General features: G+C 47.3%; 1 protein-coding gene across 1 annotated transcript in view; it reads right to left on the bottom strand.

Moving 5' to 3' along the window:
• The window catches only part of HDAC4 (histone deacetylase 4), a 340220-nt gene that overhangs the window by 127723 nt on the left and 185193 nt on the right, over positions 1-27304 (bottom strand). Inside the window, exon 4 of the mRNA XM_008574155.1 lies at positions 6596-6840. Within this exon, the coding sequence (XP_008572377.1) occupies positions 6596-6840 (245 nt within the window). The remainder of the gene's footprint in view (positions 1-6595; positions 6841-27304) is intronic.

Raw genomic sequence — 27304 nt, 5'->3', positions numbered from 1 at the left:
TATCAGCACAGCACAGGGAGACCTCGAGACAGACTCAGATATGTAAACAAGAACTTAGGGGACTGAGGTGGCATTTCTAATCTGTTTAGAAAGAATGTTTTGATTCACAAATGAGGAGAGGACAAGTGGATAAATATGTGCTTACAAATAAGCTTAACAGTCAAATGGCAACATGCAATGAGCACTGAAACCTATGACAGAGTCATGTCCCCATAAACCATCACCACTGAAAATATCGTCAGTCAAAGATGCATTCAGAGGGCCGGCCCGTGGCTCACTCGGGAGAGTGTGGTGCTGACAACACCAAGGCCACGGGTTCGGATCCTATATAGGGATGGCCGGTTAGCTCACTTGGGAGAGCGTGGTGCTGACAACACCAACGACTTACCATTTTCTTTGCTGTTTTCTGTTGCAATTCTGGTCTTTTTCTGATTGATGTAGGAGTGCTCTCTATAAATAAAGGTTGTTAGATCCTATATAGGGATGGCCGGTTAGCTCACTTGGGAGAGCGTGGTGCTGACAACACCAAGGCCACGGGTTCGGATCCTATATAGGGATGGCCGGTTAGCTCACTTGGGAGAGCGTGGTGCTGACAACACCAAGGCCACGGGTTCGGATCCTATATAGGGATGGCCGGTTAGCTCACTTGGGAGAGCGTGGTGCTGACAACAGCAAGCCAAGGGTTAAGATCCCCTTACAGGTCCAAAAAAATCCATTCAGTATGAGGGTATTTTTTAAAAATGCATGGTAAAAAGATATTCAAAGATAGTATGACTCTCTCCATAACTTTTTGAAAACCCTCGTTCACCTGACCTACCACACCTTAGCCTACCCAGAGCCCATCTTCTCGCAGTGCTGAGCATCTCATGTCCTGTACTGAACACTGTGCTGAAAGTGAAAACACAACGGTCATGTGGCTGCTCGAGTACAGTTTCTACTGAGCGTGCATCACTTTCGCACCTTTGTAAAGTTGAAATGTCGTAAGTCGGACCGTCCTAAGTTGGAGACGAGCTGTAACAACCTTTATTTATAGAGAGCACTCCTACATCAATCAGAAAAAGACCAGAATTGCAACAGAAAACAGCAAAGAAAATGGTAAGTCGTATAAAAAATGCATACAGCCAAGGAGCATCTGGAGATACGGTTAACCACACTGGCACTGCAGAAATGAAGGCACGAAGGGAGACAGAATGGAAAGGCCTGTGACAGGAACAGGAGGTATTGCCGACACTTACAAGTCAACAAGAGACAGGTCACCACATGTGTGGCCTGGCTCCGCCCCTCAAGGCTCTGGGAGGGGTGGTCACTGCACCGGCCTCTCCACCGTTGCCCCCTCAAGGGCCATGCTGTGGGCGCCAGTGAAGTGGTGCCCATGGAGCGTCTAGCACGCAGCCATCCCTAGGATGGCTTGGTGAGTGTCCACTCTCTGGGTTACATCTGCTCTGCTGTTTGCCCCTAGAATAAGCAAGGGGTGGGGGGTGAGTGAGAGACAGACACACTCAGGACTGGCACAGCTCTTGCAGGTAACAAAAGCCATAAGCGTGCTTGTCTTGGGTCAGCAACACCGTTTCTGCTTTGTCCAGATGAATGCACACATTTCATGCACAAGAAAGCTAAAAATAGATTAAAAAGTGGAAATAACCTTTATGTTCTCCTATCAGTGGTTGTTTAAACTCATCATGGTTCATCCATAAGACAAAATACAATAAAACTATTAAAATCATACTTTTGAAGTATATGGGATGGTACAGTAAGTAACAATATAGTAGGTAAAAAAGACATATCAGAACATGATCCCAATTTTATAAATCTATGGCAACACACACATGGACAGAGACACACACCCACAATTTATATAAGATTACAGAAATATATTTCAAACTGTACCAGCTTTCCCAGCTAATAGCACTGGAGTAACATTTTCTCCTTTGTAATTTCCAGTGATCATTAATTAACATTAGTGATGCCTGCATTCAGGAAGACATTAATGACGATAAGAACACTCCCTGGAACAGTGGCCCTGTCTGGAATGCCAATGTGAGCACGTCCCAGATCCTCTCCCATACACAACACTAGGGAGTCCTGGGGCCGTCCTCCCCTCCCAGATGACACTTTGGCCATCTTACCAGCTGGCTGTTTGTCTGGTGAAGTGGATTCACCACTTGTGGCTCTGGAGGGAGGCTCATGGAGATGATGTGCAAGCTAGGAATGCTGAACAGGAGGCAGAGTGCAGGCCCAACAGGGCCTGACAAACACAGGCTCTTACCCCTACTCCCGCCTAGAAAAGCACTAGAAGGACAGTCAAAGTTTTTTAAAAGAGCTAAATAGGGAGAGAGAATCAACATGGCAGAATAGACAGTCCCCAGCATCACTCTCTCCCACAACTGACCAACTTACAACTATAAAAAAGCAATGACAGTTGGTCAGAGGAGCATGTGAAAGAGCCCAGACTCTAAGAACTTCTGAAACAACCCACCACAAACTAAGGGACTGCTGCCGTAAGCCCTACGTTCGGGGTGGCTTGTTACGCAGCAAAAACCAACTGAGACACTTGCGTGAAAGAAGCTTGGCAGTCCTATGAAATGCCTGCTGTCTGCTGCTCAAGCAGAAAAGACACTGTCCAGGCCTGGAAGCTATAATTATTTTCCTTTTTGCATAAAAAGAATAAACTTTTGATCCTTATGTAAAGATGTAATTGATTCATATTTCAGATACTTTGAAATATAAAGTCTATGTCATTGCATCATTTTACTTAAAAATGCTTGTGTTACGAGAACCTCAAGGTAGAAAATAATGCCTACAATCCCTGGAGTTTGCCCATGGGGAGAAGAGCCACAGGCCTCTCAGGTTTGGGGACTAGGTTTGCATCAGGGGCATAGAAAACTTAGCAAATGGGACAGGAGGAAACTCTTCATGCCAGCTAAAACCACGAGCTGTGTAAGAGAGGACATCCAACCACTGTGTGCCACGGTGCTCGGCTATAAGCAATACATGCACACACAGTCACAATAATCCAAACACCAAATAGTTCTCTAGCCAAAAGGGAGGGCTGCCAGAAGTGGCAGTGCACGGGGATGGGCTGAGGGGACAAAATCTTCCTCTGGAAGTGGGAGATCACTCCACGGAGTCTTTACAGAAGGAGGAGGCTGGGTGCCTGCCTCTGAACAGATCTGGGGCCTGGGAACTGAGGGGGAGAGCAGGGAGGGACAGTTTCTAGCGCCGGTGCTTCATCTTACACTACTTTTCAATTGGAAACATTAGGAATATGTACCTCTGTACTTCTTTGATATTTTTAATATTTTGTTTAAAAAAAAAAATAACACAACACACCCCCAAAGAGTCAAACTAGGTCACTGTCTTCATCATCTATGCTGCCCCAGTGGATGAAACAGCTGACAATTTACGGAGCACAACTGTCCCCCATACCCTCCTCCCTCCCTCTGCTGGATTCCACACTCACCTGGGACCCACTTCCAGGGAGAAGAGAACTGTCCAAGACAGAGAGGGGAACAAGGTGTTTAAATTAGCCATGAAGAGCATACAGACTGTGGGAGGCACACGTGTCATTCTGAGCATTAAAACCCTTATAAAAGATCTTATTTACCAAAATTAAAAATTTAAGTTACATTTTAAAACTATTCCCTTTTCAATTATAAAACTCTATTCAAATTCACTGATGACTTAATGACACTAATTAATTTTGTGCTCAAGAAATCTGTCTGGCAAACATCACTGCCAAATGTCACAGACAATATGATGGCTTATGAAGAGAGTTTAGGTCATCACAACAAAAGCCTACTAATGTAATGACACAATTACATAGTTGAAGTGGCTTTTATGGTCTCCATTTTAATGAAAAAATATATGATTAAAATGCAAAGAGAAATGCAACCCTGAGCTTCTTTCTGTGCTTTTGAGACCCCAGCCCAGAGACTGGCCCTGCAGCCACATTCATAGGGGCTTTGATCATCTTTTAGGGGGTCCGGCACTGCAGGCCAGGGGTGAGCTCTCACAGGCACCCAGCTGGGCGTGAAGAGCATGGTCCAATGGCTAGGCCTGTAGGTGCTGACCTGAGGCCTGGGACAGGAGAGGCAGGGGGACGGGCAGGCAGGCCCTGGCCTTGCACTGGGGTGGCAGCACCAGTCCTGACTCGAGGGTCTTCTGTATGTTTTCCGCCTCCTGGTATTACCCTTACTACCCTGAGGACTGTTACAGAGCACAGGGCCATGAAGGCTGTGCTGACACATGGCACATCTACTGCACATGGCCACTAAGCTGCTCAGAATTTTGGAAGCGAAAGCCATGAAGCCTGGACTTCTGGCAGCTCAGGAAAGCATTTGCTTGGTGCGACAAGCACTGACCTTGCAAGGCCAGAGATTTGGCAGAAAGCAGCAGCAGCAACAGCCCTCCACACCAACAAGAAAAAGCAACCACCAGACCCCATGGGCCAGGCCTCCAGACAGCTCCCCAGGCCCCTGGCCTTGCTGGCCTGGGGAGACCGGCGACAAGCACTGACCTTGCAAGGCCAGAGATTTGGCAGAAAGCAGCAGCAGCAACAGCCCTCCACACCAACAAGAAAAAGCAACCACCAGAACCCATGGGCCAGGCCTCCAGACAGCTCCCCAGGCCCCTGGCCTTGCTGGCCTGGGGAGACCGTGGACAGGGCCCATGGGCTTACCTCTACAGCACACGCACTCCCATGATGGCTTGGCGCCCACGGAAGGGGGCTTGGAGCTGCCACTGGGCCCTTTCTCAAGGGCCAGCCAGGCTCTGGGAGGCAGCTGGCTGGGCCAGTGAACAAGCCCCGGGCAGCCTCCCACCAACCTGTTCTCAGTCTGCAGATGGAACTGCTACCACTTTATCCTCCTCTCTCTACAGTGACCATCAGTCAAATACACTGAACAACATGTCTCACACATACAAGGAAGGGCGATCGGGGTCCTGTAGTCAAGGGCAGAAGGAGGATGCAGCACCAGGGGCACCGTGCACAGCACCAGGCTAACACCCGGGCATGGCTGATGCCTCGGGAAGCCAAGCCTTGGCTGAGCGACCACTACCCACAGGCCATGCTGGCGTCAGCGACAGAGCTCCTCACAAGCACCAGGTAACAGAAGGTCGCAGGCTTTTAATGTTCTACATCTGCCCTGTCCGAGACTTAGTATAACAAAAGAATGCAAAGTAGCCCATCGGTAGCTTTTATATTGATTACATGTTGAAATAACATTTAGGAAATGTATGATTAAATAACATACATTCCTGTCCGAGACTTAGTATAACAAAAGAATGCAAAGTAGCCCATCGGTAACTTTTATATTGATTACATGTTGAAATAACATTTAGGAAATGTATGATTAAATAACATACATTAAACTTAATTCTTTCTTTTGTTAGCCAGGCTCTCATGGCTACCAACGGTCCCTGGTCCTGGAGTTTGTCCCCTTGTCTAAGTCTGTCCTCTGACACACTAGGGTAGGGTCTGTGTGGCCGACAGAATGAGGCAGAGATAGTGGTGGTGCCATGTCCAAGACGAGGCTACAAAGGACGCAGTGGCTTCCACCCTGGTCAAGCTCTCTCTCAGATGGTCCACTGGTGACGCCAGCTGCCATGCTGGAAGCACATGAGTGAGCTCAGACACAGATCCTCCAGGCTTGGTCCAAACACTGGACAAATACCAGATGAAACACAGCCCTGATCAAGTCAGAAGCGCCAGCCAAGCTGCTCCTGGACCTCTGATCCACAGAAACTGAGAGATGATATGTGTTTACTGCTTTAAGCTGCTAAGTGTTGGGGTAATTTTGTTACACAGCAATAGATAACTGATTTTTTAGGGTTTTTTGCTTTATGTTGCTACCACAAAATTTAAAATTACCTACATAATTTTAATATATCCATGTATATTTCTTTTGGACAGTGTCGCTCTTTATGGTTGTAAATACAGTGAGTGCATATTATAATCACAGACATAATAACTGTCCTGCCAACTGTAGAATATAACTTTGCTACATATTCCTAATTGGTTTTTCTTTCCAATTTATTTAATTTTAAAATCTGGGATGGTATTAAATATTTGTAGAGGGTAAGCATAAAAAAAGGGCCTTGGTTAGTTTTTTCTTACTCCATTTAAAGTAAGAAAAAAAAAAATTTCTTTCCAATTATACAAGATCAATGGGAGAAACTAAGATAGAAAAGTCCCAAGAAGAAAAAAAAATAAAAATGGTTTGTAGACCACCCAGAGATGACCATTAATATTTTGGTACTTCTTCCGCTGATAATTTTTATACTTATGTACACACTTGTGGATGAAACTAGGTGGTGAACATTTTCACTACTTTAATATGCGTCCACAGCTGGACTTCACGGTGCTGCTTGGCACTGTGCACTGCATCCTCCACAGCTACTCAGGCACGCCCTGTGGTGGACACGCAGGCCCCAGTCCTGTGGCATTAATGTTACACTGAGGGCTGCTCTTCTACACAGCCTAATGTCACATCTGGGGACCAAGGGCGATCCTGAGAAGCAGAGGGATGGTATCACAAGGGTCATGCAGGGCTCCAGGGCTCCGGGTCCCCGGCCCTGGTGCAGCTTCGTGACCCACCTTTATGTGCTCATGCAGCTGGGCCTCGTGTTGCCGGGAAAGCTGCTCATGCTGCCTCTGGAACTCAGCGATGAGGATCTGCCGCTGGATCTGCTGCTTCTGCTTGAGGGCCAGGAGCTCCTGCTGTAGCTGCTGCTCCCGCAGGGTGGGCTCCGCCACAGGCAGTGGGAATTGGTGGTCCAGGCGGAGGTCCATGGGTACTGCCGAGGGGGCCACTTGGAGAGGCAGTGCCGCAGCCACATCCACTGTGGGGAGAGCACAGCACAGAGAGCTGGTCACTGCCGGTCACTGCCATCCCTGGACCCAAAGCCCCTGCTCTCCCTCTCGACGGTCTGCAGGTAACTATCAAGGGGGCCAGCGTGCTGAAGGACATGTGATGTTCCAATGTCTCTTCTCCCCCTCTTGCCCAACAGGCTCAGAATACAGGACTAAGAGGCCTCTGGGGGCTCCACTCCTCAAGTACAAAAAACACAAAACCCAGTGGAAGGTCAGACTTGGATACATACTCGTTCAAACCCTCGTCCCTCTACCCCTGCCCTTCAAAAGGGGAGGCCCCACTCTGCAAAGGACCCTTTACAGGCCTGAAAGCCCTTCTGACATCATCTTTAAAAGTAAATGAAAGGAAAAATAAAGAAAAAGGCTCTAGTTAGCCGAACAAAGGGCTAAGAGCAGTACTTAGATGGCAACCCGGTCTGCTCTTTTCTTCTCCCCTTTCTCTTTTAGTGAAGCCACTGAAGAGTTGTTGCGTGCACGAACCGCAAGAACAGTGTGTGCCACAGAAGTGGTCCACACAGGCGCCCAGCCTGAGAGCAGTCTCCATGGCGAAGCGCACGTCCTCTCGGAAAACATGTTTACCGGGCACAGCCAGGGAACACGCTGGGGCACTAGGCACGGCACGCTCACCAGGGCCCGTGTCTGCACTTTGCAAAGAAGCAGATTTTCTACTTTGTGCTAATAACGTACTACTGAAAAAAGGCTATGAATGACTTTGATTAGGAACAGAAGTTAAATCAATCTTCATACTCACATGTCAATACCAAATTAAAGTGAGAAAAATAATGCAGAAAAAAAGGTTAAGTTTAAGTTATGAATATCATAAAATAACCTGAGGCACGTCCTCCGTCTGGACAGTTTGTATTTTGAAAAGTATGTCAGTGCATGCAGCCGCTCACTATGACATAGCCCAAGGGTGTGACAATGGCACTTGTCAATCCCGCAGCTCTGCTGATGCGATCACTCAGGGCCAGCCACTGCCCTCCAGGCTCACCCCTTCTGAAAGCTCTCCTGCACCTGCTCTGGTCTCATTTCTTCACTGACCAACACGAATCAGACCTGGGGCCACGGGAGGGAGGTGGGGGCCTGGCCCTCCAGGAGGGGCTCAAGGCTCAGAGGGGAGCCCAAAACCAACAATCCAGGGTTGCCGAGAGGACCACTCCTCACCCCTTGCGTCAGCACCTCATGTGCTTGATCTTGTCCAAGTGCCTCCCTGAGAATGGCCCACTGTGTGCTGGGACCTGACCCCCAGCCAACAAGGTTTTCCAGCCCCAGACAAGGTGTAGCCTATGACCAAGCCCTGGCCTTAATTCAGCTCCTAGCAAACTTCACTCCACAGTCCCAAAGCCCACAGATTTGGTTAAAAGGCCCATAACTGGCAACTTCTCCTTGGTACAGAGGCTTTCTGTGGTCAGCGTCCAGGCATCAGGTCCCAAGCTGGCCTCAGTCCCCAAACTGCTGGTCCCAGCACTCGGCCTTCTCCTGACAAGGCAGGGGTGGAAGCAGTAGTGTGGAGGGGGCTGGGCTCTGGCAGGAGCTCTCAGTTCTAGCTCAGGGGCTGCTGCTCAGCCACTGGGAACTAGGACGGTCACCTGAGCTCCCTGAACTTCGTGTCCTTGATGAAAATGTCATCATGCCTGCAGAGCATGGCTCACGTGGGCAGAGTCCAGGACTGTGCCCAGGATGCAGTGATGCCCGAAGAAAGGGGCTTTCGGGTTCACCAACTGAAATCACCATCCTCCCCATCCCCGGGTGGCCGCAGCCCACCTCTGGCCTCTAACCTGGCTCTGCTGTCCCACCTGGGGCTCCCCTAGGACTGGGTGGGGCTTGAACCCAAGGAACACCTGGGTCCTGGACCACAGCAACCAAGTTGGGCCACTTTATTGGACAGTGCAAAGAGACTGTCCCAGAAATAGCTTCCATGAAAGCTACTGGAAAATTCTCAATATTGGTTCATATTCCATAGAACATCACTGGCTACCTTAGCTTTAAAAAAAAAAAAAAATCAGAATCTCCCTTTTTTACAGCACTAACAAGCACTGGACAAATACCAGCTGACGGTGTCTCCTCTGTTTCTTCCCCCAAATCTGTGAAGGGCAAGGCCCAACTTTTTAAATGTGTGTACTTTTCAATTGGGTATTAGGTTTGACATACTAAAAGCCTTTCATTTGATATTATGTGAGAAGAATCTATACAACTTAACTGTGTGTTTGTAACCCATGACTTTTCAGTTAAAGTTTATTCCGTTTAAATTGCTCATTCTACCAGTAAATTTCCATAATTAACCTCTCACTCTGTTTCTCCTTATCTTCCTTTTAAGAAGTCTCGTGTTGTGTGACTAAGGTGTTTTGCAGGACTGTTGGAGTCAGCTTGGCCCAGCATAAACAGGGCTAAACTGGTTGAGTCCACAGACCTCTCTGCTGAGACTGTGCAAATGTCCAATGCGTGACCTTCTGACATCAGAAGGGGCTGAAAACCCCACCTCCAGATCATGCTAATGCTGGCATTTTTTGAACATGCAACCTACGAAGCATGCAGAGCTGAAGAACTTCCTCAAACCCTTTCACCAACCATGATCCCCTATGCCTCACACCACCCTTAACCACTTCCATAAACACCCCTCCTCTCCAGCAGTCAGGAAGGCGAATTTGAGATTTATTGCTCCTGTCTTGCTTGGCAGCCTTGCACACAAACCTTTTTCTCTGCTGCAGAGGCCAGTGTCCATATCTGGCATGCGGTGCATTGGGCAATGGCCCTGCTTGGTTATGCGTTCGATGAGCAAGACTGGGAGCAGTGATCTTCCCCAACTCCTGGATCTTACACTCATTTCATTTCTTTCCTTTTTTCGATCATTTTTATTATCAAATATAGAAAAATTAAAAAGCTGTATAAACAAGGTCATAAAACACTATTTTCTGACATTTGCTTCAGACTCTCTTAAAGAGCAAAATGCTATAGAGGACAGGGAGGAACACTAAGTCCACAAATTTAGAGAAAAGAAAAAGGGGCTTGACCTCTTAAAGGAGACTCAGTTCGTGTGTTTCCTTCTCAAGGAGGTGAGGATCATAGTAGCCTGCTTTCACACCTATGACAGTGCTAAATGCTTTCGTAAATATATACACATGTTATTGTGGATGACTGTCAGGCTTTACCAGTTCCCTTTTCTGGATCCACTGATGTGATCAGAAAGTTATTCTCATTTGATCTATTAATGTGCTTAGTTACTTAATATACCACCATGTGAGTCTATCTCTGCTTTCTAGGGATAAACCTAACTTTGTTTTTTCAGGTATACACATATACATTCATTGATGAACTTAGTTTGTTATCCTTTTATTTAGAATGCTGGAGTCCATATTCATAGGTTAGACTGCCTTATGATGCCTCTCTCATGCTCTTCTTGTCTGGTTAAGCAGTGATATTTTAGGTTAAATAAATAAGCACAGAGAATTAATGGAATAATTGTCCTGTGTTACCTTTTGTAAGTGGTATTACTTCTCATGTATCACCTCATTTGTCCTGATGGCAGGCAGAGGTCAGGTGCAACCATTGCTTGTAAGATGTGCCAACATGACCTAAGACCTCACACAGTAACAAGGTCATGCTAGGTACAGGAAGATGGACCCGCTGCTGGTTTTAGCATGTCATGTCCCCATTCTAATTTTTCAGATTGGAGGGAAGGGGTACCATCAAAAATGTCTAGTACTTAATCTCTTTAAAAACTGAACATAAAACTACCTTTATGGGATCCCTTTTATTAACTTCAAAAACAGGATGGGCTCAACACTTCCACGCATGCATTCGCTTACTGATGGAATATGTATGGCTCCAGCTCTGTGCCATGTGCTTTGCAGGCAAGTCCCCGTGCAGCCTGCAGGGGGCCTGGCTGAGCGGCAGAGCTGATGGCAGGCCCTGGGGTAGGGTCCACAGAGGTTGCACCTCACTGAGCCAGAAGTGGCCACCTGAGCAAGGATCCAAAGATCCAGGTGTAGATGGAAGGTCATGGGGACGCGGAGGTTGAGGAGGAACTCGGGTGCCCAGCTCAGAGAGCTACCCTGCATCTGTCAACCCTGGAGCACCACTGCAGGAAGCAGCAGGGGGTGACAGCATGGAGGGGGGCAGGCCTCAGCCACACTGAGGGCTGTGCAGGGTGGGTGGGGAAGCAGTAGCTCTGGCGGCCAGTCAGGATGGGGCCGCTGAGTCGGCTTCTTCTCAGTAATGTGTGGGGATGGTGCAGCAGCCAAGGTTAATCTTTGTTATCCAAACTTTTCTCAGATTCTTCTGAGTCTGCAATCACAGAGCATCGTATAAGGAAACAAATTCAGCTTTGGTCCAAAGCATCCAAATGACGCCAACATTCACCTTAAAAAGGCATCCCTCTCTGTAAACTGGACCAAAAGAGACTCAGCATGGTCATACATGACATGCACTGCTTGGGACCTGCCTCTGGCTGCTTCCCTTGTGCATGAGCAGGGTCGATGCTTCCTGCACCCAGGGGCACACATCTGAACTTCTGTGTGTGTGTGCCATCAATTTGAATGGTCACAGCTCTGTCCAGGTCTTCTCTTGAATCCTGCCACACATGACCCTGCACAGTGAGCGGCCCAGCCAGCATCCTGCACACCCAGATGATCTCCCCAGAGGAAGGGAGTGAGCGGCTATGCGTAGTTGGTGTGTGCCTGCCACTGGTAGTGCTGACAAGCAATGCGGCTCTCCCGTTTATCTTCCCACACGGACAGCAAGGAGCCAGGGCTCCAGTGGAAGAGCCTGCTGAGATGGGAGGAGGACCCAGACAAACATCCACCCACGGGGAGCCTGCATTCCCCTGTACTGCACCCCAGACAGGGAAGGAACAGGTGGGATGCTGTGCCCCAGATGGGGAAGGCGCCGGTGGGACACTGCGCTGCAGAGAAAGGCACCAGTGGGTGGAGCTGGGTGAGCTGGGTTCACAGCTCTGTCTTCAGCAGAACGACTTCATTGCTCTCAAGAAAGTGTTTCTTCCATGCTTACTGAGTGTTAGGAGAGATGGAAGCACTGCCTTGATTTATCTTCCTGAGGTGCCACACAAAATGTAACTCTCTGCTAAAGAAAGCCAAGAGAAAATCACCTATAAGTGACATCCCATAACCTTCGCTGCCATCGGGGCACCTCTAAAAACAATGCCGCATTTACAGTTGGACATGAAACAAGCATCCGACTCTTACAGGTGAGGAGACCCGCCCAAGGGCTCCTGAGAAGGGCTGCCTCCCCATTCCCAACGACAACAAGGGGAAGCCAGGTGGGCGGGGGTCAAGGCCCAAGCTGTCCCCAGACCCTGCCCATGTGCCAGCTGTGGAGAGGATCCCACAATCCCTGTTCATTCATTCACAGCGCTGGCGGGTGCGTCAAACATGACCTGTACTATTTCTGTATCAAAAACCATTTGAAATGCCACGAGTTCCCAACAGAAGCTGCTAGTGCTTTTGACCCAGAGCGCCCTGAAGAAAACAATAAAACCTTCTTTACTTGAAGAATGCGGCATCCAAACAAAAAGAGCCTGTATTCTCATGAGCATTCTACAGTGGAGCAGAGAATTGCTTTTATAGGTTGTGCCTTGAGAAACATATTAACACAATCAGAGTCATGACGTCAGTAGAGGCACAAAGACGACATTCAGAGCCAGTGAGGAATGGCGGGTCTGCGCTGTGAACGGGCCTCAGTCGCAAATGGAAAAATCTGTTGGTCTCTTTCTCTTGCTTTTTTTTAAGTAAATGATCATAAAGGATGCTAATTTTCCATTACACGAATTGGGTACTCTTTTCATGACACCATCTCATGCCATCGCATAGAAGCGGAATAAAGAGCAGCACTATTCAGCAGAAGACACGGCCAAAGTTTAGGGTCTCTTCAGCTAAAGAATGACTCATTCAAACTGAGGGAAAAATAATAGATATTTCAACTATGTAACCATGACTTCCTCTGACACTGACATTTTGCCTGCGTGTGGGGGTGGGGGAAAGAGGAGGAGGGAGCGCACTGGAAATGCTTAACGCATCGAAATCTTTCCACCTTTTACTGTGAAACCCATCATCCGTGCTGAAAAACATACATGTTAGTTCAAGAACAGCAATGTAAGGAGCACCGGGGCATCCACGGCTCAGCGGAGACCCAGGACGCTGCTCTCTGGTCCCCCACTAACCTTGGGCACCTCCCGCCCCCAGGTGAATGACACCTGCCTCTGCTGAGCTTCCTCTTGCCTTTCTTCATGGTTCTACACACGTAGCCCTAAAGATGCACTCCTTAGTTCTGCAAGACTGAGGGACACAAGCACAAACACAATAGAATGGAGGGCAGCGGAGGTTCCCAGGGCAGGGCAGTCTCGGGTCTAAGTCTGGCTTCAGCTTCTGGGACAGCTGACGAGAGTTCCTTCTGGGGAGAAGTCATGAGTGACCCCAGGAGACAAGGGCCACCCCGACTGCAGCATCTGGTGGGGCAGTCACGAGGGCCAGAGCTGGATGCCCAGAAGTGGCCCGGGGAGCGGGCAGCCCTGCACTCCCACTTCTGCCTCCATGAAGCCCACAACTCCAGTTCCCAGGGGGCACACAGAGACCCCTCTGGGGAAATGAGTGTTGCCAGGGATACAGGCAGCAGGGCAAGGTGAGGAGAGCAGAGACCATGTGGTCTAGACAGGGCAGGTAGAGAGCCCTGCACTCCCACTTCTGCCTCCATGAAGCCCACAACTCCAGTTCCCAGGGGGCACACAGAGACCCCTCTGGGGAAATGAGTGTTGCCAGGGATCCAGGCAGCAGGGCAAGGTGAGGAGAGCAGAGACCATGTGGTCTAGACAGGGCAGGTAGAGAGCAGGGTCCGGGGCAGGCTCACCCCGGCACTGTGTCCTGGGTTAAGACGGCAGCAGCTGGGAGCTTGGTGAGGCCACCCTGCACACGCCTGCCTCAGAGCTGCGCTGCTCCACGCCGGCCAGGCGGTCCCCCAGCCTCCTGCACAGCTGCCTGGTTCCTGCTGTCTCCGTCCTAGCCCAGCCCTCCACTTCCTTTATCCCACTCACCTCGGGTTATTCTCTCAGCCTGCAGGAACTCAGGCTCGAACTGTGTCTGGAAAAGCAGGCCCGAGGTAACTTCTGCGTCCCCTAGCGCATGGCTGCTTTGCTGCGTTCAGAACTTGAGCTTCAGAGCCGTAAAGGCACAGCTCCGTCAACTGTGTCTGGAAAAGCAGGCCCGAGGTAACTTCTGCGTCCCCTGGCGCATGGCTGCTTTGCTGCGTTCAGAACTTGAGCTTCAGAGCCGTAAAGGCACAGCTCCGTTGCCCTCCCGCTCCCGACACGGGCACTGAAATGTGAAGCCGTTCTGATTCTGGGTCCTTTGTGAGTGACTTGATTTTTCTCTTTGGGTGTCTGTAAGATCTTCTCCTTGTCCCCAGTGTCCTGAAATTTCAAAGGTATATGGTGTGATGAAGATCTTTTCCACCTGCTGTTGGGGCACTCAGTTGGTCCTTTCAACACGGCAGCTCACGTCCTCCAGTCGTGGAACATTTCCTTGAATTATCTCATTGATGATTTCCTTTTTTTCTGTTTTTTCCTTCTGGCAGGTTTCATCTTCTCCTGGGATAATCCTCTAAGTTTCTTTTCCATTCTCTCTTAGTTTCCTTTTATTTATCTTATGCTCAAATTTATGTGAGAATTTGTTAAAAGTATATTCTAAGCTTTTCATCAAGTTTTTCATAACTTCTGCTATTTTTTTAATTGACAAATCAAATAGCTATATTCAGAGGACAGTGGCCCCTGAGTATTCTTTTTTATGCCATCCTGTTCTTATTTCCTGGGCAGAGTATCTCCTCTAATCTCTGATGATAGCAGCAATAGCTTACTAGAACTTTTCCTTAAGAGTCTCTGTCTCCCCCAAGTTCTGCTTGTTGGCTGTCAATTGCAGTGTCACAGCCATTCCTCAGGTGCCTGGCTACGTGTCCTGGAGTAAGAGTAGAGGCACAGAACCCTGCCTGGAAGCTGTCGGCAGAGTGGGACTCTCTGCCTTGAGTGTCACTGCAGGGTAAGTGGGGCTGGCATTGGTCAGGAAACCAGTGGGCTTCGCACCCACAGAAGCTTCCTCTTATGCTGGCCTTATTTCCCCAGGGAGACGCCTTCCTGTCTCAGGCCTAGGGGTGAAGGCTGAACCTTCAGAGTGCTCATGAGGGTCTCTGCACTTGGCACCCGCACCCTCAACCTGCTTGTGTCCCCAGGCAGAGGTCCTCTGAATCACAGTATCCAGAGAACAAACAGTCTATCGGCAGCACATGGGAGAGGCTCACCACGCTCCTGCTGGGCCCACTTGTCTTGAACATCACTCCCTGAGGAAAGGGGGCTGCTCTGAGGATGTGCGGTGTCAATCCGGTGGCTTTTCAGTTGTCCCCATGGCTGGCTCAGGATGTGGCGTTTTCTGGTCTGCCAAATCAGCTGTGACTTACTCACCTGCTTTCCAGCTTCCACACTGCTGCCAGTGCTCCCCTCCTCCATCCTCCCACATCTGTGGGATCAGGACCTTTCTCTGGCTTATATATTTTTGTCTTGTTTGGGAAATTTCAAAAATACACAAAAGCAGAGAAATAGTAAAGTGGACTCCCAGTTCCAACAGTTAGCAGCTCAGGCTGGTCTCACGGCCTCTACACACACACCCACGTCCCTGCTTCTAGATTACGCTGGAGCAGACCGCAGCCATCACGGCACTGCATCCATAAACGCTCTGGACGCACACACCTCCAAACCATCTCTTTAAAAAATATCATCAAATACCATCAACATACCAGATAAATGAACAATTCCGTAATGTTACCAAACAGCCAGAAAGTATTCCCATTTTTTCAGATGGTCTCATAATGTTTTTAATACTTTGTCCAAATCAAGATCCAAATAAGGTCCATACATTGCAATTAGCTGATAAAGTCTTTTAAATCCCTTGCTCCTGTGCCATCCCCCCAATGTATCAGCTGGACCATCTGTCCTGTGTGGTCTGCCACCATCTATATTCTGCTGACAATACCTTGAGGTGTACATTATTAGCAAGGCTCCCTGTCCCCTATTTTTCTATAAACTGGGAGTCTGATCCGGAGGCCTGGTCAGAGACAGCTCTGATTTCCCAAAAAGACCTAAAATGAGCTCCTGCTACCTGGACGGCTTTTTTTTTTTTTTTGGTGACATTAGCAGTCAGATTCACTGTCTAGATTCTTTCACTGGGGCTATTAAAACAGCTCTTCTAGGTCCATTACCTCCTCCCATTTGTTAGCTGGACTATCTCTACAATGAGAAAGGATCCAAAACCAAGTAACCTGCGGCTCTCACCAACAGTGCTTACGAGAAAGGCAGGGCGAATGCTTGGCACTCTTCCATTCTTTGCCAGTGTTGGGGAACAAACGAGTTGGTTCCCCAGCACCCTCCCAGTATGAGCAATCAGGAGAGCTCTGCCTCTTCAATATCCCGGCGGACCAAGTCCACTGCAGCTCCTGTCTGAGCAAATGCTCAGCGCCCCGTCCCTGACCACTGGAAGCCTCAGTCCTTCTTAAACCCTGCTAGTGGCCTCTGCCAGCAGCTTCTGTTCTGCTATACAGGATGTTCCGGGCCTTCCTCGGCCACACTTCCTGACCTGGTGTGGGTCCCTTCAGTGGGAGACAGCAGTCAGAGACCAAAGTCTGAGTGACAGGGTGAGCATCGTTACTGGGCTGGGACTTATGTATATCTTCACTGGAGTTTTGTGAATTTCTGGAGTGAGTGGAATTAGAGGAGTGTATTCAATCTGCCATCCTGCCTTGGAATTTCGGAGTACATGACTTATTAAAACTATCATTCAAAGGGATTGAACAGTAATAATCAAGTTCCCTTCAAAATACTGATTTATATGCAATATCATCATATCCAAAGGTGTTCTTAACTGAATGACAATTATTCTATTTAACATCATATGTGTATGTGTAAAGGAGAGATGAGGTAGAGAAGTCACAAGTGCTTTTTAATGTAAAGATTTAAAAATGCTCGGTTGGGAGTGTACACCGCACAAAAAAAAATAAATAAATAAAAAATAAAAAAAAAATAAAAATGCTCGGTTGGGAGTGTACACCGCACATGCGGTGCACCTCAGCTTCACATGGAGGTGCACATTTGCACGTCATCTCTCTTTGCCTCATCAGATGTAGATACGCAATGCCAAAGAAACCAGCTTATATGTTAACACTGCACTATAAGTTAAATTATGCTTGAAAAATAAAAATAAAAAATATTACTGTGTAAGAAGAGGCTGTTTTGTTTTAAATTGAAATCAAAGTAAATGAACACAAACATACGAAGGTACTCACAGATGCATATATGAGAAGGTTATATTTAATCTGGTATTAGGCAGGAGAGAGATGAGTCACATGCAGATTATATTAAATGTAACCATTTGAATTGTGTTTTCTGTGCACAGTTCTAGAATCAAAACAGCCACCGGAGCACATACTTTTAAGTCTTGGATTAATTGCCCTAAGCTTCTGCCTTCTAGACAAGAAAGGAGCTGACACTCTCAAAATCAGTGAGAAATATGCTAGAGGAGGGTGTGTGCTCCAAGCTAGAGGTAGGGGAGGATGTCCAAGGTGGGCAAACCTCCTCCTCCCGTGCCTTCTTCACCCTGTCATCTGCATAGGCCCGTGGGCTGACTCTAGCCTATGACCATATATATTTAAACTCATTTAGTATACATAACCACTCCACTGGGTATTAACAGATCACAGTGTCAATGCATTTGACAGGTGGGGATGCTGAAGGACAAGTTTAAGTAACTTGCTTATCAACAGCAAACCCGGACCAGGAATGCCAGCATCCTGGGCTTCATCGGCAGTGGGAGGAGGATGGTCCTGTGGGAAACCCTGGGGCAGAAGGGGGCGCAGGAGGGAGAGCCGGGGCTTGCTGGTCACCCTGGGGTGGCAACGCCAGCACTGAGGAACACTGCAGGGCCCAGGCCCTATACTGTGGCAGGGTGGGCCCATGTGGGCCTCAGGAGTGCTGTGGGGATACAGGCACCCCCGAAGTCTAAGAACCCTCACTCCAGTGTTGATGTTCTTCCAAACCATTACATTCTACTTCTCTCAGAGCACGCTAGGGATGCTTTGTGTAAACACTAGAGAGCATGTCCCACCACCAGTGGTCCTGTCTGACCCCCTGGCCCCCTCCCTGTGGCTAGGGATTTGACCAAAGACTGGGCCTCCCCTGTAATTACTGTTGCTGGAAAGCCCTGCCGTCCAAGGCTCTTCGTGAATAATCTCTTTTTCCTGAAAAGACCCTGGGGCAGAGGTAGCAACCCAGGATCTGTCCCATAAGGTTGCTCAAGGCTGAGACAACAGCCCCAAAGGCAGGGCCAGGCCTGATGCCACCACCCAGCAGCAGCAGTAGCAGCAGCAGCAGCAGCAGCAGGAACACAGACGCAAAAAGGGAAGTGCTGCCAGCCCAGCCCGCCAAGCACAGAGATGGAAACAACGGAAAATCCCTGAAATATGATTTCCGCTGCTAATAATACAAAGCTACAATTAACGCCAGGTGTGTGTTTTACTCCATGGTCTTTTTTTTTTTTTTTTAACCTAAGTCAGCTTTTACCTCTATCCAACTTGTGCCACCTCCCCAAACTACAAATTTTCAAAATGTTTTCTTCCTGGCAGAAAAGTCTAAGTAGACCACATGCATAATAAGGCAGGAATGTGCAGCATGGAGCCAAGCACCTGCCCCCGGAGAGGGTAAGCCCTGTGCTGGGGAGGGTCCTCTGGGACCTGAGCACTCCTGCAGGCGTCCCTGCTGGGCTGTTCCGGAATGTCTCCTGGACCAGAGGACATCCAGAGGGGAGCGAGGGGTGGGGCTGCAGAAAGGGCTCGCTGTGCACACTCTCTCCCCATTCACATCCCTGACAACCAGCGCACAAGACATCAGCCTGAGATGGGGACTATTTGTGGCAGTGAGTTCTGCAGTCTCCAATCCCAGACATCAGACAATTACTTCCAAGTCTAAAGAGAGGCACCTACATCCAGGAGCTGCTTTTATATCATCTCACAGGAATGCAGGTAAGTGACCTGGTCTCTGCAAAGTTCCACAGGGTGGAATTAAGACACGAGGAAAAGACAAAGAAAGCACACAGAGACAGGTGAACTGGGGCCCTGGTCAGAGCACGGACCTGGGCTGGGTGTCAGTCCAGGTGACCCTGGAGAAGGTGCCCTGGGCTCTGGCAATAGGGGTAATAACAGGATGCTACTTCCTGAAGGGCACTGCAAGCAAACATGAGAGCTGGCACGCGGCTGGTACTGGGTGTGAGGTCTAGTCTTCACCACAGGACCAGGACACACTCTGGGACCCAGAGCCACCCATCATGGGGGCATGCAGCATGGGGAATCCACGTCCAGGAGAGGTAGCTGCGTGGTCCCCTCAGTGGGGCTGTACCCATCTGGCCTCATGCATGCCTGATACTTGTTTCCCAAAAAGTGGGCCCAAAAGATGCTTTTCAACACCCAGGGTGATTAACAGGCAAGATAGCAAGATAAGGCCTGGTGGTTGGGATGCCTGGGAGTGAGTCCAAGATGGGCGTAGGGCTTCACGTCCACCATTTCCAGTTGGAGGAGCACACTGAAGGCCAAGAGCATGGCCAAGAGCAAGGCAAGGGCACGCCACACCCAACTGAGCCTGCGAACACCAGTCACCAGCCAGCTCCAAGCTGCGACATCCAGCAGCCCATCCAGACACCAAGCCCTGCTCTTGTTCATGCAGGGCAGCACCAAGAAGGAGTGTGTGGTCCTCTCGGCACACAGCCTTCCAGCAACCCCACGGCACGGTGCAGCGAGGCACAAGCTCCCCTGAAAGAAGGCCCAAAAGCTGTGTCCATCAAGTGCCAGGACCAATTTCCAGCCCCGCAGACTCCAGTGCCCCAGAGAGCGGGCAGCCCTCCTGATGCAGACCTGTGAAGAATTCTCCTTCTCCCGTATTATTTGCTAGAATAATTATCAAATTATCAACTTATTCTAGTAAAATCAACTTTAGATTTACACAAAAACATCATTGATCATGCTCAGATTTTGAAAATTCCATTTTGTACTCTAACCAGAAGCCAAGAAGTCTGAGTTCAAAACACTATAATAAGGAATTATATTTTCAGGATATAAAAAAGAAACCAAAGGACCAGCTGTGCCCCCTTCTATGATCACTGGTCAGTAAAAGTTTTGTTTGGGCTTTCAGCTGAATCCCTTTTACTGGACAGACTTGGGTTCTGCAAACATACACACGGGGCTGAACGTCCAAGGACTGTCTTCTTTAAAAGGCAGGTGTGGTAACTGCTTGGAACAGAGGCACAAATTCGGGAAAGAGAAGTCGGCAGCCCACCTGGGGTCTCCACTAGCCATGACCTCGTCAGAGCCAGTGTGAGTCCTGGAGGACCCCACTGGGGCCACACACGCATGACCCCCTCAGCATCGAGACCCAATCTCAAGTCACCTCCAAGTCTCCGGAGCACAAACAAAACCTCTGGATGGAGCAACCACCTCCTAGCCAAGGCCACCTCCGAGAGTTGCTCCATCCCCACTGCCCCTGTCCCTCAGCACGAAGCAGGAGGGAAAGACCCAACTGCAGCCCACCTGCCTTGCCCCCAGCCTTGGCCTGGGGCCTTCTCGACCTGCAAAACTTCCTGTATGCATAACAGCCCAGGTGAGGGTTGACGTGGCACAGACAGACAGGAACCAAAATGGAATTATCAACCTCAGGTGACAAATTCTGGCTTCATAAGGCACCAAAGAAACGAGAGCTGATTTATTTCTAACACAGAGGGGGAAACAAATACGAACTTTCACCTCCTCAGTGCTGATCCTGCAGCACCTGGGTAGGAGTTTAGGTCAGATGCATCGATCTCTCTTCTTGTGCAGGAATAAAAAGCTCTTCGTGGTGCAGGAGGATGAAGGGAAGAGAACTGGAAAAATGAAGCAGAACCTAGACAGTCTTGACATCCCTGCATAAATCAGGAGTCATCACTTCTAAGCATATAGCACGGCTGCTTCTGTGAGCCCGTGAACTCATTAGGACACACACAAGGGAAATCTATTCTGCTGAGTACCTGCTGGCCTGTGTCAGTGTCCCTGACTCCACATGCTCAGTGACTACAGATGGACTGAGGACCACAATGCTGACCATGCAGGTCCATATGCCTTGACCACAGCCCACATGGGTCAGGCAGCTGTGACTCAGTCTGGCCTTAATTAGAAAAAGAAGCCTGGATGCACCAGGCTCCAAGGGGAGGTGTCTGTATTGCAGAAGGTTCTGGAACACGGAGGGAAGGCCTTGGGCAGAATGCCTAGAACAGCAGAAGGTACCCAGCACAGGCAGGTTATGACGAGCCTGGTATAGAGGGAAATGTTCCGAGGGTTCCTCGCCTCCGCCCAGTGACACCAACTTCCACAATCTGCTGCCAAACCCCTCGCTGATCTACGAACTGCTGCTGTTGGGGAAGAGGAGGGTCTGCACCCTTGATGTGTGCTCAGGAAGGACCTGGGGTGGACCAAGGCTTCCAGGCCTACAGTGGGAGAAACTGCCACTTCCCATCTTTCAGTAACTGAGAACTAGGAGATGTTTAGCCTCCAACTCTGTGTTCAACCCTCCAGGATGGACTGTGCCTGAAGTCTGTCCTCTGGATCCCCCCATTGGGCAGGCCTGAGCCATCACAGCGACCTCCTTCACCCCTTTCCTCTACTTTTGGAGGCCCAAAGCTTTGTAGGGTCTCCATGTCTCCCTCTGCTGCCTGGGTCACACAGTCACATGCAGTCACTGCTTCCTCCTTGGCCGCCCATCCCAGGTCCTCCCAAGCTGACTGCAGAGACTCCCCACCCATCTCCCGGGCCACCTCTGACCCTTTAGCGCTGCCCTGCTGCAGTCAGCAATCCCTCCTGCCTGGCCTTCACACCCGCATAGCGAGGGAGTGGTGACCGAGCCTGTGGTTCCGTCCAGAGAGTCGGTCCAGAGTGTGTGCTCTGAATGGGAGCCTGGGCTCACTGTCAAAACTCTGGACACAGTGTTTGAACACAGTGGCCGAGAATCTTCCAGATCTGGTGGAAGACATGCATGTGCAGACACAGAAAGCACAGCAAGTGTAAAAACACAAAATGAAATCAAGACGGTTTTGAAGTGAAACTGCAGACCACCAAAGACAAAGTTCAGAAGACTCTGAATTACAAGCAAGATCATCCTACAGAGGAGATATGGTGACAGAAGCCAGAGAACGTGGAACATCTCTGTGTGCTAAGAGGAAACGAATGTCAGCCTAGAATTACATACCCAGAGAAGCAATCTTTCAAGAAAACTGCAGACTACCTATGGATGTCTACCAGACTGAGAGCAAGAAAGTTTAAGAACTGCCCAAGGGTAAGGAGCAAGAGCACAGAGGCCAGCAAAGGGAGCGGGGGACACGAGGGCACCTAACACACACCGCGTGAACAAACGGCCAGAAGAGCAACGACATTACCTAGCGTGTGGCGTCAAGCTAAAGGACGATGGAAACATGGGCAACAGCGAGACGCGAGTGGGGAAGGGGAGCTTGGCACTGAAGTGGCCCGCGATGCTGGCTGGCGGTGGAGGCCACGAGTGAATGGCCAGACACGGAGCATGTAACTCCCAGAGTGGTGCACGGGAGCCGCGCAGGCTGGTGGGAAGAGTGCTGAGGAGAAGGAAGAAACGTGGCTGCTTACGACACACACACTCCCACTCACCCACGCACTCTCTCCTGCTGCATCTATCAAGTCTTGCCAAAAATAACCAAACTTGAATCTGATCAAGCTACCAATTTACAGGAAACACAGGCAACAAAGGAATGTTTTAAATGAGGCAACAGGGATGAAACAAAGCCGTATTCAGAACACAGGAAAGAAAACCCTGTAGGACAAACTACCTGATAACTTCGACAGATAAATTGCAAGGGCAGAAAAATAAAAAGGTCAGAGAAGATTAACAGGTGACTTTATCACATGTACCAATCATCAAGTATAAACACTACTTAGACCCTGAATCAAACAACAAACTAAAAAAAAATTTGTTTAAAACACCATCAGGAGCATATAAATACTGGGTGAATGTTTGATAATATTAAAGAATCGTTCATCTTTTCTAAATATAAAACTTGCATTGTATGTATGTTTAAAACAAAAAGTCCCTGTCTCTTAAAGAGGGACAGATAAAACGATATAATGACTGGGATTTGATTCAAAACCACTGCGGCAGTTGAGGAGGGGGAGCGCGGCAGGGGCGTCGGGGGGTAAAGATGACCCCAGAAGAGCTGACATCGCTGAAGCCCCGGTGAGGACAGGAGAGCACCACCTACCACCCGCTTCACTGCTGCATGTGTCCAAAATCTCCTTGCGGCAGGGGCGTCGGGGGGTAAAGATGACCCCAGAAGAGCTGACATCGCTGAAGCCCTGGTGAGGACAGGAGAGCACCACCTACCACCCGCTTCACTGCTGCATGTGTCCAAAATCTCCTACGATACAAAGTTATAGTTTTAAAAATATTACATTTCTAAATCTCTATAGGCCAAAGAAGAAATCATAGCAACCAGTTAAAAACAATTAGAAGGGAAAGGTCATTTTTAAAACTACATATAAAAACTTGCAAGATTCTGCTTACTGTTCTAGAGGAAAACTGATAGCATTAAATGCTTATATTTGACAATAATAAGGACAGAAATTAATAAGTTAGAGTTATCTTCAAGAAATTAGAAAAACAACACTAGAACAAATCCAGAGAAAACAAATAAAAGGAAATAATAAATTTATAAGTGAAATGAAAAATATTCATTCCATACATTCAGATACACCAACATAATTAAAAAAACTAGTTCTCTGAAAAAACCAATAAAACAAACTTTTGATAAGAGTGATTTAGAAAATAAGAGAAAAGGCTCTCTTCCTGCTCTGCCATTCTCACCATGTGAGACCCTGCATCACTAAAGCCACCACCAAAGAAGGTCCTTACCCTAAGTGTTCCCTGGACTTCAGACTTCCCAGCCTCTGTGTAGCAGGAGTTGGATAAAAATATAACTAGAGAACTATAGGAAGCTGATGTTGAACTTGAATCTGGATCCTACAGAGAAATTCTCCCCTGGGATCTACTGATGAGTCAAATCTAAATCAAGATCTAGTTTTTGCAAGCATCACAGGAATATGCACAGGTTTTAAAGAAAAAAAAGTATGATCTAAAAGATAAAATTTTGTTTACTAGATTATTTACACAACAATACATAAATGTTTCCAATTAAATATGTGAGATGTGAAAACCTTTAATAAAGGAAAATATTTTTATATCAAACAAAAGAAAAAGAAAATAAGAGAAAAGGCACACGATAAGAACATTAGGATTTGAAAAGGTCACCTAACTTCAGAGATATGGCAGAGATTTTAAAAACAAAAAAAATACAATGAACGACTTTAGATCAATAAGTTTGAAAATCTACATAAAATAGACACATTTCTAGAAAAATGAAACTTTCCAAAATTGACGAAAAAAATAAAAAGCAAAATAACCATACGATCGAAAACTAAATTGAACTGATACTTTAAGATCTTTCCATAAAGATCATTTCAGAGGTAGTGTTAGTAAACTTTCAACTAATTGATCGTTCACTTTTAAACAAACATCTTCAAGAGAATACAAAGTGAAGGAGCAATCCTGAGCTCATTCCACAAGGTAGGTATGAAACCGTGTCTCACAAACTACACAAAGACAGTGTAAAAAGGATAGAAAAATGAGTCTTGGTCATGAACGTAGCCACAAAAATGCCAGACAAATTATCAGCGAGCTTACTCTTGCAGTCCATATAAAAGATAATGGACCAAAACAAGTTGTATTTTTTTTTTTTTTGACTGGTAAGGGGATCGCTACCCTTGGCTCAGTGTTGTCTGCACCATGCTCAGCCAGTGAGTGCACCAGCCATCCCTATATAGGATCCGAACCTGTGGCCTCGGCGCTACCGGTGCTGCACTCTCCTGAGTGAACCATGGGGCCAGCCCAACAAGTAGTGTTTTAAAAAGAAAAACGCAACATCTGTATAGAACATCTATAAATGTTACTCACTACATCAACTATGATCATCTTCACAATAAAAATAAGCATACAATAAAATCCAACAACTATTCATTATAAAAGCTCTTAGCAAACTCGGAATAGAAGAGAACTTCTTAAGATAATCTTCTGAAAGAGATTATCTATAAAAAAGCCACAGCAAATAATGCATTGAACGGTGAACTTTGAGCAAGACGAGCTTCCAGCCTACACTGCTGCAGAGGAGCAAGCTGGTGGAGTAAAAGCCCAGGACAAAAACAAAACCTATGTGACCCAGACCTCATGACTGCCGACTGGCCAAGCCTCTCTCACCAAGAGAGAAAAAAACATTTAACAAGGTGCTAGACAACATTGATATTAAAAATTCAATTCTATTTCAATACACTGCAAAAAGTAAAAGACCTAATATTCAGAAAAACACAAGGTAGAGGGGGCTGGTCAGTTAGCTCAGTTGATTAGAGTGCAGTGTTGTAACACCAAGGTTAAGGGTTCGGATCCCTATACCAGACAGCCACCAAAAAAAAAAGGAAACATACAAGGTACCTAGAATTAAATCTAACAAAAAATGCAAGAGATCTTTACGGATCAAAATGATAAAACATTAAATGGCCTAAATAAATGGAGAAATAGATCATACTCAAGGATAAGCAGACTATTATAAAGACAATGATTCTCTCCAAACTGATGTACACATCCAACACAAGGTTATTTCATGATTTTAAAAGCTGATTCTAAAACTGTACAGAAGAATAAACCCAAAAGTAGCCACGATGTTCCTGAAGAAGGTAGAAGGTGGTCCTTTGCAGATTCTTATGAAAAAGGTAGAGTATTTAATAAACACTGCTGGGACAAAAGTTTATTTCTATGGAAAGAAGATGGAATTCATTCCTAGTCACACCATAGACCAAAATTAATCCCAAATGGATTAAGACTCAAATGTGAAAGGCAAAATATTAAAACTTTTGGAGGACACTTTTGGAAAATATCCTCATGCCCTAGGGACAGAAAAATTCAAGATGCAAAAAGAGTTTCTTGCCACTAAAGACAAAATTGATGCATCTGACTACATTTAAATTAGGAATTTCCGGGCTGGCCGGTGGCGCACTGGAGAGTGCGCTGCTTGGGAGCGCGGCGGCGCTCCCGCCGAGGGGTCAGATCCCATGTGGAGACCGGTTCCTGCTCACTGGCTGAGCGCGGGGCGGGCACAACACCGAGGGTTGCGATCCCATTACCGGTCAGTAAAAAAAGACAAAAAGGAAAAAAAAAAAAACTTAGGAATTTCTGCTCACTAGACAGCCTTAAAAAGTGAAAGACTGAATCTTGGAAAAGATTCTTTCACACTTATAAACTGACAAAGCACTCAACAAGGATTTGTATCTGTAACATGCAAGTAACTCCTATAAATCAGTAAGAAAAAGATTCAAAAGAATGGCAAAGTGATGCATAGGCTTTTTACAGAAGGACACCAATGGCAGAGGGAAAAAAAAAAAGGATAAGATGCTTGACCACATTAGTAATCAAGAAAAGGCAAAAGAGACCACCATGAGATCCTGTTTTACACCTGCAGCCTGTGACATGACTGAGTGCTGGAGGGACTGGGAGTGGGCACGGGAGAAGTGGCAGCATAAAGGAGCATAAGTCTTCTAGAAAACAACCTGAATCTGGTCCTGTGAGCAACAATTCCTCTCCTAAGTATATCCACACTTGAAAAATCCCTGCACATCTACTCAAGAATAGTACAAGAATATTCATTACAGTGGTATTTACTAGAAATAGCACAAATATAGTCGTCCCTTGGTGTCCTTGGAGGATTGGTTCTAGGGTCCCCGCGGATACCAAAATCTGCAGATGCTTAAGTTGTCCTTGGTATAAAAAACTGTAGTATTTGCATATAACCTAGGCACATTCTCCTGTACACTTTAAAACATCTCTAGATTATTTATAATACCTAATACAATGTGAATGCTGTGTAAATAATTGTTATGCTGTATTAGTTTTTTATTTGTATTATTTTTTGTCATGTTGTTTTTATTTATTTATTTATTTGTTTTTCCAGTTGGTTGAATCCATGGATGTAAAACCTGAATATATGGAGGTCTGGCTATACCATCAATAGATAACAGATGACTGTGGAATATTAAGAATGGAGAACTGTATTTAACAGCAAAAAATGAATGAAATTCAGCCTCATGGGATGACGTGAATGAATTTTAGAGACAATGTTGAGTAAAAAGAAAGAGAAAAAGGCAAGCTGCAGAAGACTATATCGGTATGATTTCAATTTTACAAAGCTCAGAAAAGTAAAACTAAAAAATAGTATGCTGATTGAGGATGCATATATATATATATAT

This window comes from Galeopterus variegatus, unplaced genomic scaffold, assembly GCF_000696425.1.
Source record: "Galeopterus variegatus unplaced genomic scaffold, G_variegatus-3.0.2 Scaffold1002, whole genome shotgun sequence".
NCBI classification, from domain to species: Eukaryota; Metazoa; Chordata; class Mammalia; order Dermoptera; family Cynocephalidae; genus Galeopterus; species Galeopterus variegatus.
The sequence above is the reverse complement of the archived record's forward strand: the minus strand, read 5'-3'. Positions and strand labels throughout refer to the sequence as shown.